A 19,046-nucleotide genomic window follows, 5' to 3' on the forward strand; every position below is an offset into this window, starting at 1 on the left:
AAACATATGTAAACAATTTTCTGATTATAAACAATCATGTTTCTGACCTGCATTAGATTGAAGCGGGCCACTTCATTGATAGGAGCGTCTGAGATGATACCATACTGTTCGGGGTTGACAATAGCTGGGCAGATGAAGCAAGTCAGCAGTAGGTCTGTACACATGGTGCGAACATCCCCCACCTCAAGGCGCTCCACGCAAGATAATGTCTTATACATCTGGGAAACAATCCAGCGTAGGCTGTGGGGAAAGCAGTAGGTGTTCTGCTTCAAGTAACCAATAAACTTGTTGACCAGAGCCACCAACTTTGCTTCGTTGGCCTCCACAGCTGCCTGCACCCTTCGTTTGTAGCCCTCTGAGCCCTTTTCCCCAAAGCGTTCCTGCTGGGCTGGTGTGAGTCGCTCAGTCACCTTAGATGGGTCGGTCTCAAGGTGGTCTTCATCCTCTACCAAGAGCTGCATAATAGGTTCGTGGAGGGTGGCAGTGAGGAAGAGCTTAGCAGAGTACAGGCCCTCCGAAAAGAGTTTGAAAAGGATGCTAAAGGCACAGGTTCCTCGGCGCAGTAGACGGCGAGGGTCGTCACTCTCCTTCAGCTCAAACTCTATCAGGTAACGCAACACCTGGATGTTTAGAAAACACAATAAGAGACCAGTTTAAACTCGCTCATCTTAATGAAAAGCAGCCAAATTGTGTTACAAAAGTTTAACACCGGAGAGAAAAACATCCCAGACCTGTAGCAGGTAGCTTTCATCCTCCTGCATGATACAGTTGCCATAAAGAGATATGAAGATGGTATGGACCCCCTGGGTGTGTTCCTGGTTCAGTCTCTCTCCTGCCACCAAACAGGAGGCCACCAGTCTGGGGTTCTCTCTTAATCTTGCCAAGAACTCGCCATAAATTGTTTCCTGGAAGCCCAGAACCTTATAGCCATCAACAAATTGTGTATCTTCCAGCATTTTGGCATGTTGGCAGCACTCAGCAGGAGAGGCGTCCGCACTGTATGACAGAGGTGATGCATTATTACAATTACAAACAACAACAACTAAGACCATCACCCTTGGGCCAACACTAAATTTGATGTTACGTCAGCCACAGATATCAAGACACTTGTGCAAAACTCAGGTCTAAAGAAAGGTCTTTCAACACCCTGACCCCCCCACCCCATCATTGATCATCTGTGTAAACTGTTTGGACTTTACCACTCAAATAAGGTAAAAAATTTACGTGCACCATCATTGCAATACACAAGTGTGCACTGGTTGCATTTGGCAAAATGTTGCTCTAAACTTTGTACTTGTTACATAATAATTAAAAGAACAGTGGACCTTTATTTGAACTTTTTTATACTGCTAAAATGATGACAGTCTTAAAATTGCAGAAAACATCACAGGCAAGACAGCTTGCGGCTGTTAATAAATTTAGCACTTGCTGAAAACTCTGAAACACCTGCATTTGCAGCAATGCTCAGGAATATGCATAAAAAGGAAGGAATCACAATATAGGCCAAAGTAGACTCTAAAAGCAGACTTAAAGAATGGGCAGAACGTATGGCTAGGGATGGTGCCAAAAACTTTCACAATACTGCAAATTACTGATGACTAAGTTCAGGACACGGACTTTGAAATCTATATATCAAACATTGTTCTGAAGTCTACATTTAAAGGAAGATATCATCTGGCTATAGTTAGCCTACTTTCAGGATTTACACTTTTATTTTACATGATGTAGAATTTTAATGGTTCTTCAGTTCAAAGGGTCCTTTAATAGATATCAATATATATAGAATCTAAGTTTGGGGTTTCCACTGGAAAGCATGTAGAGTATGGAATTTGTCTTCCTATAGTAGCAATCCATAACTTAGCTAGAAGGGTGAACCTTAGATAGAAACCTAAAACATATTATATCATAGCTTGTTTCTATAATAACATAACCAGATTTATATCTTAGCCTATTAGCTATAATTCAGGTTTACAACAAGTCTACAGACTAGGTACATGTATACTACAATCCTCTGTTGTACGAACACTCAGGTTTCAGGAGCTAAATCCTATAATATGTAGTAGGGAGAGTTGCCATGGGATAAAAAAACCTTTTCAACCTACCATCCCTGGTTCTCAAGACTTCAACTTCAAGACTGGGCACCTAAGTGGCTCTGCTCTTTTTTTTTTTTTTTAAAGATATTTAGGTGTACCTTAGTATACACTAGTAGAGTTCCACCTTAGATTTAATAGAAAATATACCCTTACTGAATTTTCATGTGCTGTGTTGCTACCTTGTGAACACTAGCACAGGATGGTTCAGGAACACAAAGATATGTCAAATTAGGTCTGACATTTTCATCTTAGGTGCATGTCCACTGTGAGAGACATAATCTAAAAAAAAACAAACAAATCCGGAAATCACAATGTATGAATTTTTAAATAATTTATTTGTATGTTACTGCTGCAAATAAGTGAACACCTGTGAAAATCTATGTTAATATTTGGTACAGTAGCCTTTGTTTGCAATTACAGAGTTCAAACGTTTCCTGTAGCTTTTCACCATTTTTGAACACACTGCAGCAGGGACTTTGGTCCACTCCTCCATACAGATCTTCTCTAGATCTTTCAGGTTTGGAGTTTCAGCTCCCTCCAAAGATTTTCTATTGACTTCAGGTCTGGAGACTGGCCAGGCCACTCCAGGACCTTGAAATGCTTCTTACGGACCCCCTCCTTAGTTGCCCTGGCTGTGTGTTTGGCGTCACTGTCATGCTGGAAGACCCAGCCATGACCCATCTTCAATGCTCTTACTGAGGGAAGGAGGTTGTTTGCCAAAATCTCGCAATACATGACCCCATCCATCCTCCCTTCAATACGGTGCAGTCGTCCTGTCCCCTTTGCAGAAAAGCACCCCCAGAGTATGATGTTTCCACCCCCATGCTTCACGGTTGGGATGGTTTTCTTGGGGTTGTTCTCATCCTCTAAACATGGTAAATGGAGTTGATTCCAAAAAGCTCTATTCTGGTCTCATCTGACCACATGACATTCTCCCATGCCTCCTCTGGATCATCCAGATGGTCATTAGTGAACTTCAAACGGGCCTGGACATATGGTGGCTTGAGCAGAGGGACCTTGCTGCCCTGCAGGATTTTAAACCATAACAGCACCATGTGTTACTAATGTAATCTTTGTGACTGTGGTCCCAGCTCTCTTCAGGTCATTCACCAGGTCCTCCTGTGTAGTTCTGAGCTTTCTCAGAATCATACTTACCCCACAAAGTGAGATCTTGCATGGTATCCCAGACTGAGGGACAATGACAGTCATCTTGTGTTTCTTCCACTTTCTAATAAATAATCATAACAGTTGTTGTTTTCTACCAAGCTGCTTGCCTGTTGTCCTGTAGTCCATCCCAGCCTTGTGCAGGTCTACAGTTTTGTCCCTGGTGTCCTTAGACAGCTCTTTGGTCTTAGCTATGGTGGACAGGTTGGCGTGTGATCAGGTGTCAAACAGGTGCAATTAATACAGGTAAAGAGTGCAGAATAAGAGGGCTTCTTAAAGAAAAATGAACAGGTCTGTGTGAGCCAGAATTCTTGGTGGTTGGTAGGTGATCAAATACTTATTTGCAGCAGTAACATACAAATAAATTTTAAAAAAAAAATCATACATTGTGATTTCCGGATTTTTTTTTTTTTTAGATTATGTCTCCCACAGTGGACATGCACCCAAGATGAAAATTTCAGACGCCTCCATGATTTCTAACTGGGAGAACTTGCAAAACTGCAGGGTCTTCAAATACTTATTTTCCTTACTGTATTTGAGATTTACTGATATACTGCAAATATGACAAGATTTTTCCAGTATAACTTTACAAGCAATGAGTAATCTATTACCAATTGCTCCACTCATGTTACAATATCTATTTGAAAAATAAACAAAAAACAGGAAGTGTTACACTGTCCAGTATTAAGGGTGGAATTAAACAGCTACATAAGTCATGATTAACTCAGTGTTCTAAAATCAGTGGTGCAAAATGCCAACATATCTTTAAACTTTGAAAGTGAGCCTTTTACAGTGCAATAGCTGAGGGAATTTATCGTTATAGCCCAAATACCACATGTTACCTGTAGTTTCTCTCTGTAAATAGCCAAAATAATAGTGTAATGAGGAAGTAGGTAGCCCATGCAGTCAACAAATGTCCAACTCTATTCTGCATTTCAAAGTGGGACTAAAATATGAAGCCTGCAAGTTCGGTAATCAAAACGTAAACACTTTCACTCAGTGAATGCAGAGAAGAAAAGCTCTGTTGGTTTTTGCTCACCAAGACCAGAATATATTTAATAGTGGGACTAACCTGGTCAAAATAAGGCGGTCGAGGTTGATTCTCTGCTGCTTGGCAATCCATGCAGCTCGGTATAACCTCTCGGCTGTCTTCAGCACATCACTGTTGAGCCTCTGGATCAGCTGCTTCTCTGACGCTACATACAGCCGCTCCTGCTTCAGGTGATGGGCCAGAGTGTGGATGTCTGGCTTCACCATTTTTACCAGCTCAGACAAGCAGAGAGGCAAATGACTTGAAAACAAAGAAGAGAAGGTACAAAGTAGTGATTAAAAAATATAAAATAAAAATGTCAGTCTTCAGGCTGTACCAAAAAAAGTATGATCAAAATTATATACTTTGTGCTGCCATACTGGTTGCTTGCATGTATTATATAAAGGTGGTATTGAATCTACTGTGGTAAAATATTCAACCAGTCAAAAGTTCGGACACACCTTCGCATTGGGAAAGTTCAATTATCTTCCTTCGAAGATCTTGGACTGAAATAATTTTTCAAGAACATCTTCACATGGTGTTTTTGTATTATGTGAAGCTTTGTTTAAATCCATAAAGTTTTTTTAAGAGGTCATTATCATGCAACACATTAATTAAACACAGAATTCTAATCATCTCCCCTTAAAGACGTCAGAAGGGAATTATTTTCCTAAAAAAGGTGTGCTTCTATCACATGAAGTTTCAATCAATCATTTTTGAAGGAGTTGCCATGACAAGACTGATTGAAAAACAGAGGCTAATTCTGATGTTACACCCCCCAGACCTTTGCATGTGGGTAGTACAAAAAATATATATATATGTTTTCTTTGACATTGTCCTGTGTCAGTAGTAGGAATGCACTGGTAATAATTTCTCTCTTCAAGTGCTGAAGATAAGACAGGATGTTCAGCATGTGGAAAAATGGAGTTCTTATCTATTTTGGCCTTGCTGGCAGCTAAGCGACTACTTTTCTCTTGTCACCGTAAAACTGGTTGTTTTTTTCTCTGTCTCTTGTAGCTAACGTGACCAAGGGGTGATGGGGTATCAGCCATGCTTAAAAGCATTGAAAGCAATGTCATCAGAGTCCCCTATACTGGACAGGGGTCGAAATTTTTTAACCTATTTGCACTGGTGCTAGTAACAAAAAAAATTACTTGCACCAAAAAAATTTACTTGCACAACCAAAAGTCACTTTAGTCACTTTCACACCAGCACCACTTCGAGTTGCTTGTTCCTGTGGTGTCATGACGACGAAGGAATATCTGCATCAGGTGCGCGCAGCAGGGGGCAGAGAGGAGGTGAGAACGCAGCCTGCAGGTTCTCTGCACAGAGAAATCAGAGTGCACAGTTTGGCTGCAGCCAGACTGTGCACTCTGATTTCTCTTCTAGTTTATGGCCCAGTCACACGGCACACGACGATTCCTGAACGAAGGGAAAAAGTAAAAAACGTTACAATTCGTTGAGAAAAGGGGGACGAAAGAGCTTTTATTACCTAACAGTCCTGCGAAGCAAGAGCGCAAAAGGGACGAAAGAGGAACTTAACAAAACCGAAGCTCATGATCTCAACGAAACGCACCTGGAGCCACAGCTGGAGCAGAGCGTGTCTGCTCCAGCACTTGGCGCTGGAACGGAGCTCATAGCGCCTGAGTCCTGGAGAAACTGCAAACAGAATCTGTGGAGATGTCGATGGACCACCTGCTCTGGTTCCTTGTCCAGAACGAAGAGGGATCATCTCCATCATCATCAGAATCCACACTGTCCTGTCGACACAATGCGTGCTCCGTCGTGCTCCAATTAAAAAAAAAAAAAAAAAAAAAAAAAAAAAAAGTGTTCTGTGGTCACTGCTGTATCACAGTATTATTGTCTAAGACATATACAACCCAGGCAAAAATTATGGAATCACCGGCCTCGGAGGATGTTCATTCAGTTTAATTTTGCAGAAAAAAAAAGCAGATCACAGACATGACACAAAACTAAAGTCATTTCAAATGGCAACTTTCTGGCTTTAAGAAACACTATAAGAAATCAAGAAAAAAATAATTGTGGCAGTCAGTAACGTTTACTTTTTTAGACCAAGCAGAGGGAAAAAAAATATGGACTCGCTCAATTCTGAGGAATAAATTATGGAATCACCCTGTAAATTTTCATCCCCAAAACTAACACCTGCATCAAATCAGATCTGCTCGTTAGTCTGCATCTAAAAATGAGTGATCACACCTTGGAGAGCTGTTGCACCAAGTGGACTGACATGAATCATGGCTCCAACACGAGAGATGTCAATTGAAACAAAGGAGAGGATAATCAAACTCTTAAAAGAGGGTAAATCATCACGCAATGTTGCAAAAGATGTTGGTTGTTCACAGTCAGCTGTGTCTAAACTCTGGACCAAACACAAACAACATGGGAAGGTTGTGTAAGGCAAACATACTGGTAGACCAAGGAAGACATCAAAGCGTCAAGACAGAAAACTTAAAGCAATGTGTCTCAAAAATCGAAAATGCACAACAAACAAATGAGGAACGAATGGGAGGAAACTGGAGGTCAACGTCTGACTGACTGTAAGAAACCGCCTAAAGGAAAGGGATTTACATACAGAAAAGCTAAACGAAAGCCATCATTAACACCTAAAGCGGAAAAAAAACAAGGTTACAATGGCTAAGGAAAAGCAATCTGGACTGTGGATGACTGGATGAAAATCATATTCAGCGATGAATCTCGAATGTGCATTGGGCAAGGTGATGATGCTGGAACTTTTGTTTGGTCTCGTTCCAATGAGATTTATAAAGATGACTGCCTGAAGAGAACGTAAATTTCCACAGTCATTGATGATATGGGGCTGCATGTCAGGTAAAGGCACTGGGGAGAATGGCTGTCATTACAATCATCAATAAATGCACAAGTTTACCGTTGATATTTTGGACACTTTTCTGTATCCCATCAATTGAAAGGATTTTGGGGATGATGAAATCATTTTTCAAGATGGATAATTGCATCTTGCCATAGAGCAAAAAACTGTAAAAACATTCCTTGCAAAAAGACACATACGGGTCAATGTCATGGCCTGCAAACAGTCCGGATCTTATCCAATTGAAAAATCTTTGGTGGAAGTTGAAGAAAATGGTCCATGACAAGGCTCCAACCTGCAAAGCTGATCTGGCAACAGCAATCAGAAGAAAGTTGGAGCCAGATTGATGAAGAGTACTGTTTGTCACTCATTAAGTCCATGCCTCAGAGACTGCAAGCTGTTATAAAAGCCAGAGGTGGTGCAACAAAATACTATGATGTGTTGGAGCGTTCTTTTGTTTTTCATGATTCCATAATTTTTTCCTCAGAATTGAGTGAGTCCATATTTTTTTCCCTCTGCTTGGTCTAAAAAAGTAACCATTACTGACTGCCACAATTTTTTTTCCTGATTTCTTATAGTGTTTCTTAAAGCCAGAAAGTTGCCATTTGAAATTACTTTAGTTTTGTGTCATGTCTGTGATCTGCTTTTTTGTACAAAATTAAACAACTGAATGAACATCCTCCGAGGCCGGTGATTCCATAATTTTTGCCAGGGGTTGTATATTGATTTATAACAGAAAACTGTCAAAAGGGATAATAAATATAAGTGTAAAGATGATTGAATATATCAGAGCAGTAAATTAATCAGTGCGTGTGAACGCGCGCATTGACTCGCGCGGTTATTTCCACCAGCTGATCACTGATCCACAACGTGAATTCTTCCTTCCAGAACAGCTCTTTATATCATCATTTTGATTCATCTGCCTGTTGCCACATGTACATAAGGACTGGATTGTCATTCCTACACTCATATTGTTATATTTAATACAAAATAATAAGCGCAAGCAGGAGCTCCTGCTGCCGCTGATGCTGCATTCAAGTACCGTCAGAAATTACACAACTTTTTCGTTGTTTCAAATTCAACAGTTGCTTGTGGCAAAAATAATTAATTATATCCACACAAAAGATTAATTCTGGCCTATGTAATGTGCCTGAGCCCACTGAAGCTGCCCCCCCACACAGATAAAAAAATCCAAGCAAGCAGGCTGAGTTTGCCCTGTAATTCCGAGAGTTACATGTACGCAGCAGCAGCCTCAGCGCTCACAAACCGGCTTCTGCAACTGTGTGGAAAACGTTCAGCTGCTCCAACGAAGTCAAATTAAATGTTACAAAAACTACACAAACGATTAAAAAACGTCAAGAATGACAGCAAAACGAAACAGACGAACAGTTCTTTTTCACGTGGCGCGCACAAACAATCGTCACAAGCAACTCGCTCCATGTGCGAGAGTCATAAAACGCAGGGAAGACAAAGACAACACACTGGAAATTGTTTTTTTTTTTTTCCTTATTTATTCCTTTATTGGTTCATTCTACTGGTGCTTATAGTTGATGAAACTTGGACAAAGTTACTTGCACCAGTGCTAGTGAAGTATAAAATTACGTGCACCGCTCGAATTCTGCACAACTAGCACATGCACGTACTATTTTGAGCCCTGCTGGACAAACTAGGTAATACACCATTTCCAACAGCCACAGTGCTTTTCTGCATTTTTTTCAATAAAATGAAAGCTTTCATATCAACAAAAATAACAATACCAATATGTTCACGAAAGGCTCATTATCATCCACCCAACATATTGGTTGGGGTCTAACTCACAGTTAACTAGGCCTGTCAGAATAACAAATTTTGCTGAATGATATATAGCCTCAGAATATATGATAAATATTATTATATGGCTACAACAGTACGCATGTTCTGACTGGCTGATTTCCTGTCTGATATGGGAAAATATCAGACAGTTACCATGACAATCAGTCCGGATCATGTATCAGATTTCTGATTTTGTTTACAATTTTCACGGGGTGAAATAAAATATAACAAAAAGCAGACAAAATTACAAGTAATGAAGAGGACATGCAAATTTATTATACTGATGAGTTTGAATTGGAGGAATTAACAGCAACGAGCTCGAAGTAGACATGAAAAATGAAGACAACAAGATGAAAACACAGCTCCAAACAGCTATATAATAAATTATTAACCTCACTTGCTTGGTCTGTACGGAAGAATATTTAAGGTGGGAGGTGATGGTCTAGTGGTTAAGGTGTTGTGCTTGAGTCCAGAAGATCATGGGTTCAAATCCCCGCCTGACTGGAAAATCACTAAGGGCCCTTGGGCAAGGCCTTTAATCCCCTATTGCTCCCGGTGTGTAGTGAGTGCCTTGTATGGCAGCACCCTGACATCGGGGTGAATGTGAGGCATAATTGTAAAGCGCTTTGAGCGTCTGATATAGATGGAAAAGCGTTATATAAATGCAGTCCATTTACGATTTATTTAAGGCACAACATTGAAAAAAAACTGTTGATCTTGTTGAACACTTTTAATCAGTAGACTGACAAGAATTTTAACTAGATATCGGTCCAGCACATGGGTTAAAGCAATAAATTTTCATCTGACTGAACTTTATTCCTGGCAAAAATCAATGCCAGCAATTCCATAAAATGTGGCATAGTGGGGGCACACACTCTTTTTAAAATCAATAAATACAATACACACATTATACAGGATACAAATCTATTCTAAATAGCCTCTAAGGAGAGACAAAGCATAAAAAGAATGCAAAACTTGAACATAAAGGTAAATAAAAAGGTGGTGGGGAATGGGGTGTAGTCTTGATTATGGGGGATCTGTGGGTGCCCCCCCCCCAGAACATTTTTTTAAAGACCAAGGCATATTTTGTGTATTCTGGTGATTTTTAACAGGTATGAAGCCCACTGAAGTAAATAAAAGTCACTTCAAAGTGTGAAGTAAAAACACAGTATTGATTATGGGGGGTCTGGGGGATCTCCCCCAGACATTTTTTTAAAAGAGCAAGTCAAATTTTGTACATTCTGGTGAATTTTAATGAGTATGAAGCCCACTGAAACAAATAAAAGTCACTTCAAAGTGTGAAGTAAAAACACACTATTGATTATGGGGGGTCTGGGGATGCTCCCCCAGAAATTTTTTAAAAGAGAAAGTCAAATTTTGTATACGAGGTCTATTAGATAAGAAACCGACACTTATTTTTTTTTAACTATATGGCTTTGAATGACGTGCGATTACACCAATCATGCTTGAACCCTTGTGCGCATGCGTGAGTTTTTTCACGCGTGTCGGTGACGTCATTTCCCTGTGGGCAGGCCTTGAGTGAGATGTGGTTCAGCCCTCTCGGCTGAATTCCTTTGTTTCACATGCTGCTCGAGACGGCGCGCGTTGCTTTATCAAAATTTTTTCTGGACCTGTGAGGAATATCCGAGTGGACACTATTCGAGAAATTTAGCTGGTTTTCGGTGAAAGTTTAACGGCTGATGAGAGATTATGGGGTGTTTCTGTCGCTGTAAGGACTTCCCATGGAGCGGGACGTCGCGCAGCGCTTCCAGGCGCCGTCGTCGGCCTGTTTTGACTTGAAAACATCCTAATTTAAGGCTTAATTCTCCCAGGACGTCGTGAGAGAACAGAGAAGATTCAGAAGAGGCCGGCATGAGGACTTTATGCGGACATTCCACTGTTTAGGGACATTTTTTAATGAAAGACGTGCGCGCAAATTCGCTGAGTTGTTTCCGTGACGACTCGGCGAATCTGTGTGCGCCGCGACAGGAAAAACACCTCCGTTTTGAAAACCATTTGTAAAATTCAGGTGGCTTTTGATGGCTTTCAACAAGTGAGTAACTGAGAAATTGTTTAACGGCTTGGGCATGGTCCAACTTGCCCGTTAAGGTTTCCAATGGAGGTGTTTTTCCTGTCGCGACCCCCCGCAGGTCGGGTCCTGACCCGACATGCGACTCTGCCCGCACGTTCTTTCATTACAAAATGTCCGTTAACAATGGAATGTCCGAATAAACTCTTCATGCCGACTTCTGAAAGTTTCTCTGACGACCTTACTGGGTCAACAGAGCCTGAAATGTGGAAGTTTTCAACTTGAAACGGCGAGACGCTGCCGCCTCGAAGCGCAGATCGCCGTCAGGCGCCGTGGGCCGTCCTTAAAGCGACACTACTGGACCAAATCTCTCATCAAGCCGTTTAAAATTTTTACCGAAAACCAGCTGAATTTATCGAATGGTGTCCACTCAGTTGTGCCTTACAGTTTTGAAAACATTTTGATCAAACAAAGCAGCAGTCTCTGAGCCATTCCTAAACAATGAAAAAACGACGAGCGGGTGGCGACTCCTCACTCAAAGACTGCCCACAGGCGAATGACGTAACCGACAGGCGTGAAAAAACTCTCGCATGCCCACGAGGGTTCAAGCATGTCTGATGTAATCACACGTGATTCAAATCCATATGGTTTTTGAAAAAAAATAATAAGGTCGGATACTTTTCTAATAGGCCTCGTATTCTAGTGAATTTTAATGGGTATGAAGCCCTATGAAACAAAGAAAACTCACTTCAAACTGTCAAATAAAAATTCTTTGTCTTCTGTAGTATTTTGATTGGTTATAATCCGGTGAATGCACCAAATGGGTGCTGTGTTGCTGGCTGTACAGTCAAAATACAAAATTAGGGCCTATAGCAACTGACAACATTGTTCTGCTGTGCACAAAGTAAGGCTGGGCTTACACTGTGCGAGTTTTGGCCCTTTTTCAGCCGATTTTTCACTCGTGCGAGAATTTTTTGGATTGCGCCGAGTTTCAGCCTAATCCTGCGTCCTGCATCGCGCAGTCTACATGGAGTAACAAGCTGCGTTTAACAGCTCATGACCACCTCCCGATCGGGAATCGTATGGTCGGATGAAAATCAAACCTGTTTGATATTTTGGTCAGCCATCGTGACTCGTGAGGGTTCTGCGTTGTTGAAGCAGCGCGACAAGCGTCTACACGTTACCTCGCGCACTGTGCATGTGCAAACACCGGAGAGAGCAAACAGTGATCTCATGTAAAGTCTTGTGTTTTTTGTTTTTTTTTTTTGCATTCCCTCACAATAACCTAATAACTATTAAAGTTATGCCCATCAGCGCACACAGTGAGTTGAATCAGGTGGGGGAGACTGAATGTATATGCGCGCGCACGCACACACACACAGCAGACAACAGGATTTACAACAGATGAGGGAGTAAGTTGCTGCACCCTTGCACAGCTGTAAGACTCCGTAGAAATATAGTTTATTGATACAACAGTGTAAGTAGCAACACCTGTATGAATGTTGATGTTTTCTTTTCTTTTTTTACCGTCCTCTCGTGAATCATGTTGCTGTCTGCGTGTGTGCGTGCATACTGTGTCAGTCTCCCTCCACCTGATTTCACTCACTGTGCGCGTGATAGGCATGAAATCTTTTTTTAAAAGAAAAAAAAAAAAATCTTCTGTTACGTTTTGTTTCTGGAAACACGAGCCCGACGTGTGGTTTTGGAACTACAATGTGAGCAGTCAGATCGCATCAGAGCATCGGGTCGTACAGTGTGAGACCATGAATCGTGCGCTGTGAACTTTTAAACCCTGCGGTTTTGTCTCACAGTTCGAGCTGGAGCCAAGTACAATGGATTGAAAATATTGTACAGTGTCTGCCCGGCCTAACACTGTCACCAGTTTTGAAAATGCATGCGCACTGAGAAATTCAAAACTGGCTTATTTCACAGTTAATCAGTAAAATGCACTCACTCGTAAACAAACTAGGGCTGCAACTATGATTATTTTAGTAATCGATTAATCTTTTTGTTTTGTTTTTTTTACTTACATGGTAGGTTTTGCCATTATTTCTTGAAGTGAGTTATTATTAAAAGGCCTTTGTCACACAACATCAACATTTGAGCTTTAATAAAGTTATGTTATATTCTCGTCAAAAACATACCTGGAGTAGTGTTGTTTTCTTTTACACATACATACATCACCGACACACCACAAGAGTTTTCCATCAGGTTTCACCCAATTATGAGCATTTTTAGATGCCTACAGAAAACTATCTCAGCCACTGACAACATATTACAACAAGAGTCCACGAAAGTATTTTAAAGCCCTGACTAAAGTGTAATATGTGATCTTCAATAAGATATTTTCATGAAACAAAGACACAACTGTGCAGTTTACTGCATTTTATTTTTTCTTGTGTAAAAACACAGCTTAGTATGTGGTTTGACCGAAACAAAATTGTCATTAAACTTAAATAAAACAGGATGAAGTGGAGTCACTAGGTGTTCACAGGAAAGAGTTATTTATTTCTATATTTATTATTTATGTTCATTGTTAGTTGGTTTTACCTTTTCTGTTGTGTTTGTGGTTTTTTCAGGTTCTTTTGTCTGTTTCTCTAAATTGTATGTAGCAATATTAGTTAGTACTTTTGTTGCTATTATTATTATTAATATATAAATGAAAATAATAAAAAATATTACAATTCGTAATACAGTTGACTCTTTTACAACACAAACACTAAGCCATTAATTATTTATTATACAGAAAACAAATGCACACAAACTGTGCTGAGATGCGAACAGCTTAATGCTAACTTTAACAACTGAAAATGCCATAGACATGCTAATGCGTTACCATCTGTCCCGTTTTTAAGTTATAAAATACATCTATCAACTGTTTTAGAAGACCATAACAGGTCGGTTTAATATAAAAAAGGTAAATATTACTCACAGACATATGCTCTTTAGGGTTTTAGCAGGGGGAAATTAAGATAAGCGAAATAATACAACAAACCATCGAAGCAGTGAGACGGATCAATGCTTCATTGGTTCAAAGCAAAGCCACACCCCGCTATACTTGGGGAAGGTCTGCCAATGTTCTCACGAAGACAGGGAGGAGAAGGGACCGTGGCTCATGGGCAAGCAGTAAACAGAGTGGAGAGGAAGGAAAATTCACACGTTCCTTCCTCCGGAGTCCACGCTGACATTGCTGCTGCTTTGATTAGTGCAGAATGGGATGTTGCTTTGACAGTGAGTGTATCATATTTCGGCCCCAAAACACGCATGGACACACGTGTGCACGCGTATGTGTGGTTAAATTTTCCAATGACGGAAATCCGTCGTGGTGACAGAACTTTAACCATGGTCTAGCAGGGAAAAAATATCAACTAGACTCGGTCAAAGTTACTGGTCCGTTGTCCTTGGACCCAATGGATTTCTCTTACCCCTGCTCAGGTGCGTGACACTAATGGGTCATGTTTCTCCATATGAATGGGCCCTTCTCAGACAATCAATGTGCCTATATAACATGCCTTTGCAAAGTGGTATAAAATAAAGGACGTAAGATGTCTTTTTTAAATCTGTTTTAAGAGCCTAACTTTGAAGCCAGTGTTAAAGTTAAAAAAATATGTAAAAGTCATACTTCATTATTTGTGTTGTTTCATGTCATTTGATGTTATGTATCATCCATAAATGTTTAAAAGGTCAAAAAACCCATAAATATTGGATTGGACACAGCATTTGAGGTTTTCAAAACTTACATACAATAGCTTTAATCGAATGATGCATAGAACACGTGGAAAACGTAAATGCAAACTTCCTTTTTTCATAATTTTTTTCTGAAACGGCTTACATCTCTCATACACACTGGATACATTTATAGCGCAGTGTTTGTTGATTTTTTTTAGTGCTGTTCGAATGCTGTGCCAGACCGCCTTCATATTTTGTCAATTTTTAAGTTTGATTTTTGCACAAATGAGGCCATCTCAAAAATGTACTGTTGTATACAGTGAGGAAAATAAGTATATGAACACCCTGTGATTTTGCAAGTTCTCCCACTTAGAAATCATGGAGGGGTCTGAAATTTTTCATCTTAGGTGCATGTCCACTGTGAGAGACATAATCTTAAAAAACAAAAAATCCCGGAAATCCACAATGTATGATTTTTAATAATTTATTTGTTTGTTACTGCTTTCAAATAAGTGTTTGAACACCTGTGAAAATCAATGTCAATATTTGGTACAGGTAGCCTTTGTTTGCAATTCCAGAGGTCAAACGTTTCCTGTTAGTTTTTCATCAGGTTTGCACACACTGCAGCAGGGATTTTGGTCCACTCCTCCATACAGATCTTCTCTAGATCTTTCAGGTCTGGAGTTTCAGCTCCCTCCAAAGATTTTCTATTGAGTTCGGTCTGGAGACTGGTCAGGCCACTCCAGGACTTGAAATGCTCTTTCGGAGCCCTCCTTAGTTGCCCTGGCTGTCTGTTTGGGGTCATTGTCATGCTGGAAGACCCAGCCATTGACCCATCTTCAATGCTCTTACTGAGGGAAGGCGTTGTTTGCCAAAACCTCGCAATACATGAACCCATCCATCCTCCCTTCAATATGGTGCAGTCGTCCTGTCCCCTTTGCAGAAGAGCACCCCCCCAGAGTATGATGTTTCCACCCCCATGCCTTCACGGTTGGGATGGGTTTTTCTTGGGGTTGTGTTCATCATCCTCTAAACATGGTAGTGAAGTTGATTCCAAAAAGCTCTATTCTGGTCTCATCTGACCACAGGACCTTCTCCCATGCCTCCTCTGGATCTCCAAACGGTCACTGGTGAACTTGAAACGGGCCTGGACACGTGCTGGCTTGAGCAGGGGGACCTTGCTGCCCTGCAGGATTTTAAAACCATGACAGCATCAGTGGTTACTAATGTAATCTTTGTGACTGTGGTCCCAGCTCTCTTCAGGTCATTGACCAGGTCCTCCTGTGTAGTTTCTGAGCTTTCTCAGAATCATCCTTACCCACAAAGTGAGATCTTGCATGGAATCTCAGACCGAGGGAGATTGACAGTCATCTGGTGTTTTCTTCCACTTTCTAATAATAATCATAACAGTTGTTGTCCTTCTACCAAGCTGCTTGTCTGTTGTCCTGTAGTCCATCCCAGCCTTGTGCAGGTCTACAGTTTTGTCCCTGGGTGTCCTTAGACAGCGCTTTGGTCTTGGCTATGGTGGACAGGTTGGCGTGTGATTGATTGAGTGTGTGAACAGGTGTCTTTTATACAGGTAAAAAGTTCAAACAGGTGCAATTAATACCGGCAAAGAGTGCAGAATAAGAGGGCTTCTTAAAGAAAAATGAACAGGTCTGTGAGAGCCAGAATTCTTGCTGGTTGGTAGGGATTCAAATACTTATTTGCAGCAGTAACATACAAATAAATTATAAAAAAAAAAAAAAAAAAAATCATACATTGTGATTTCCGGACTGTTTTTTAGATTATGTCTCTCATAGTGGACCTGCACCTAAAATGAAAATTTCAGACCCCTCCATGATTTCTAAGTGGGAAACTTGCAAAAACCGCAGGGTGTTCAAATACTTATTTTCCCTCACTGTACATTTAAAAATCATTGTTATTAGGCAAACATTGCATCCGTGACATTTTATATTAATGCATCTAAAAAATCAAGTTGTGTGATGAACAGGGGGTGGCGTTGTCTGCCCAAACTTGCATGCAGTCTGATCTCACACAGGACATGCATGCATGATGAGTGTGATGTTGTGTGATGTGCCTGTTCTGCAAAGCAGAAGTTCTCTTGTTGCATCATCTAAGTCTGTGATGGGCTTGACCCCTTGTTTCCTACAAGAAACCATGAAATTAAAAGTGTTATTCCAAAGCATTACATGACTCTGACAAGGACTGATCAATACCAATAGAAAAACTGCATTCAGTGTTTATTGGTCTGTTTAAAGAAATTGAAAAGTAGATCATCAAAAATATTCACTTGCAGAAAGAAGTGTGATGACATTCACTTTCATCAGACCAAAAGAACAGGGAGGAAGATGGTGCAGCCATTCTTACTCCAACCAGACTGACAGCAGCAGCTTTGAACATGTCCAGACATGCAGTACCCCATTCACTGCATTGCTCATCATGCAGGTGGATATAAGCCTAGTAACCGTAGAAAACTTGGGGAATCCCCCTGGCAGATCTATGTGCAAGCATTCTGGGGGTGCCATGAATCATATGAATGCAGTGTGTGCCACCAATTAAAATGAAAATTGTCATTTCACGCACTAGAAATACATTCGCAAGTGCACAAATTAGCCTAATTGGATGCTTAAATTAACCAGGAAGGAGTTTCATAAAGAAGGCCATATTTATAACACACAAAGTAGATATCATAGCTTTAAAATGGAACCAGTTTTGAAGAGTTTTATTTACTGCTCACAGCTTTTCTTCTAATAAAATTCGACCACCAAAATGTTTTTTTCAGATTTCAGAGGTTTCTCCCACAATAACTGTTTACCACAGATATGCCAAATTGGCATTAAGGAGCCAAGAAATGGAAAAGCTTCTTTGAGTGTAATGGTATGCTTCAGTGTCTGAAAACATGGATGCTCGTAATGGTCAATTTAATATTTTCCATAGTTTGAGCATACATAAACTTCACAGTTTAGTGTCAATGTCTATTGTTTGATTATAGTCCAAGTCTGGGCGTCCATGACAACTGCCACAGAAATTTCAGGCTCTAAGTCCATTATTTACTGAGATATTCTACCTTGAACATGGCTCAGAAATGGCGGCCATAATTTTTGCCTAAAAACAGCAGACCCCCTGCACACTAAATTGGCCATATTCTCAGAACTACTTGGCCTACAGGCCTCAAACGTCAGATTTGTTGTTCTGAATAGTCTGGGAATATTTGATTAAAATTTAAAGAAAATCTGAGACAAAGTGTGTCATGCCCTCGTTGAACTGACATGGAATGACCCATCTGACAGCCTACAGTTTGAGCTCAGGCTCACGATTTGCTTTCAACTCAAATATGCTGTGAGAGACATAAAAATAAAAATATAAATAAAATAAAAATGTCAATGACCAAACACAGGGACTTCAAAAATGCTGCCTTTATAATGAGGAAGGGCAGCAGTAATCAAAGTTCTCTTTACCGTGAGTTACAAGACATTCATGTCATGCAAAATGACATGGGAAAGTGGGAAGTGATCATCTGCATGCAGTAAGCTTTAGTCACTGGTTACTGCCAACCACAAAAACCCTTGTGTCGACTAATGTCTGGTGTCACTGCACACCAGAATATTCAAAGCACTCTCCTGTTGCAGATACACATCGTCAAGACAGTCAGTCGAGGGCATGAAATTTAACTGATTTTGTAGTGTACACTACACACAAAAGACTCTTTGTGGAAGGTTACGACCTTGACAAACAGATTTATCTGTGGAGTCCAATCTCTGGGATGAGAAATGAGAGTACAGCAAACTGGGTCAGAGTAAAAATAAATGCAAGGCAGGACCATCATTTGCAACCTCTACAAGTTCATGCAACTAACTAATTAAATCTGTTACGCAGGTTTAAGTACATAATGACAGAGTGAGTTCACCTGGCACAGCATGAACAAACAGTGATTAACAGGGGTGGGAAGAAAAAAAATGATAGTCACAATATTGCGACATTTAAATTTACCATATGAAAACATTTTTAAAAGTCCATAAATTAATTTAATCAATTGCTAGTTGATTAGAGGTGGATATGTATTACCACCTTTATCCAGCAGAGGGGACAATGTATAGAGTGTATAGAGTGGAGACTCAACCTGAGCGTTACCTGACGTCACATTCGTTTCAAACAGACTTAAGAAAACCAAAGCAGTAAGCTTCGATGGCCTCAGATGAAGCCCTACTGGAAAAAGAAAAAGTTGCAGTTCCTTGACTGGCTGTTTGAGGCTGGCTCCAAAAGAGCGCACATTCCCATAGTAATTTATGTTAAAATGTCCAACTTTAGAGCAGAAATAAGCATGTTTCCAGCCTGGTACAAAAACAGGGGGGGGGGGGATTTTTTTTCTTCTACCTTCTTAGTTTAAGATGTTTAACCCAT

The 19,046-nt window shown here is 40.4% G+C and overlaps 1 protein-coding gene across 6 annotated transcripts in view; it reads right to left on the reverse strand.

Moving 5' to 3' along the window:
* Window positions 1–19,046, reverse strand: part of gapvd1 (GTPase activating protein and VPS9 domains 1) — a 137,755-nt gene that overhangs the window by 97,511 nt on the left and 21,198 nt on the right. For all 6 annotated transcript variants that reach the window (XM_034169776.1, XM_034169781.1, XM_034169780.1 and 3 more), the window contains exons 2-4: window positions 4,330–4,548; window positions 732–996; window positions 48–620 (exon numbers count right to left, since the gene is read on the reverse strand). In XM_034169776.1, coding sequence (XP_034025667.1) covers window positions 48–620; window positions 732–996; window positions 4,330–4,514 — 1,023 coding nt within the window. In that variant the 5' untranslated portion in view covers window positions 4,515–4,548. The remainder of the gene's footprint in view (window positions 1–47; window positions 621–731; window positions 997–4,329; window positions 4,549–19,046) is intronic.

This window comes from Thalassophryne amazonica, chromosome 5 (assembly GCF_902500255.1).
Source record: "Thalassophryne amazonica chromosome 5, fThaAma1.1, whole genome shotgun sequence".
NCBI lineage: Eukaryota > Metazoa > Chordata > Actinopteri > Batrachoidiformes > Batrachoididae > Thalassophryne > Thalassophryne amazonica.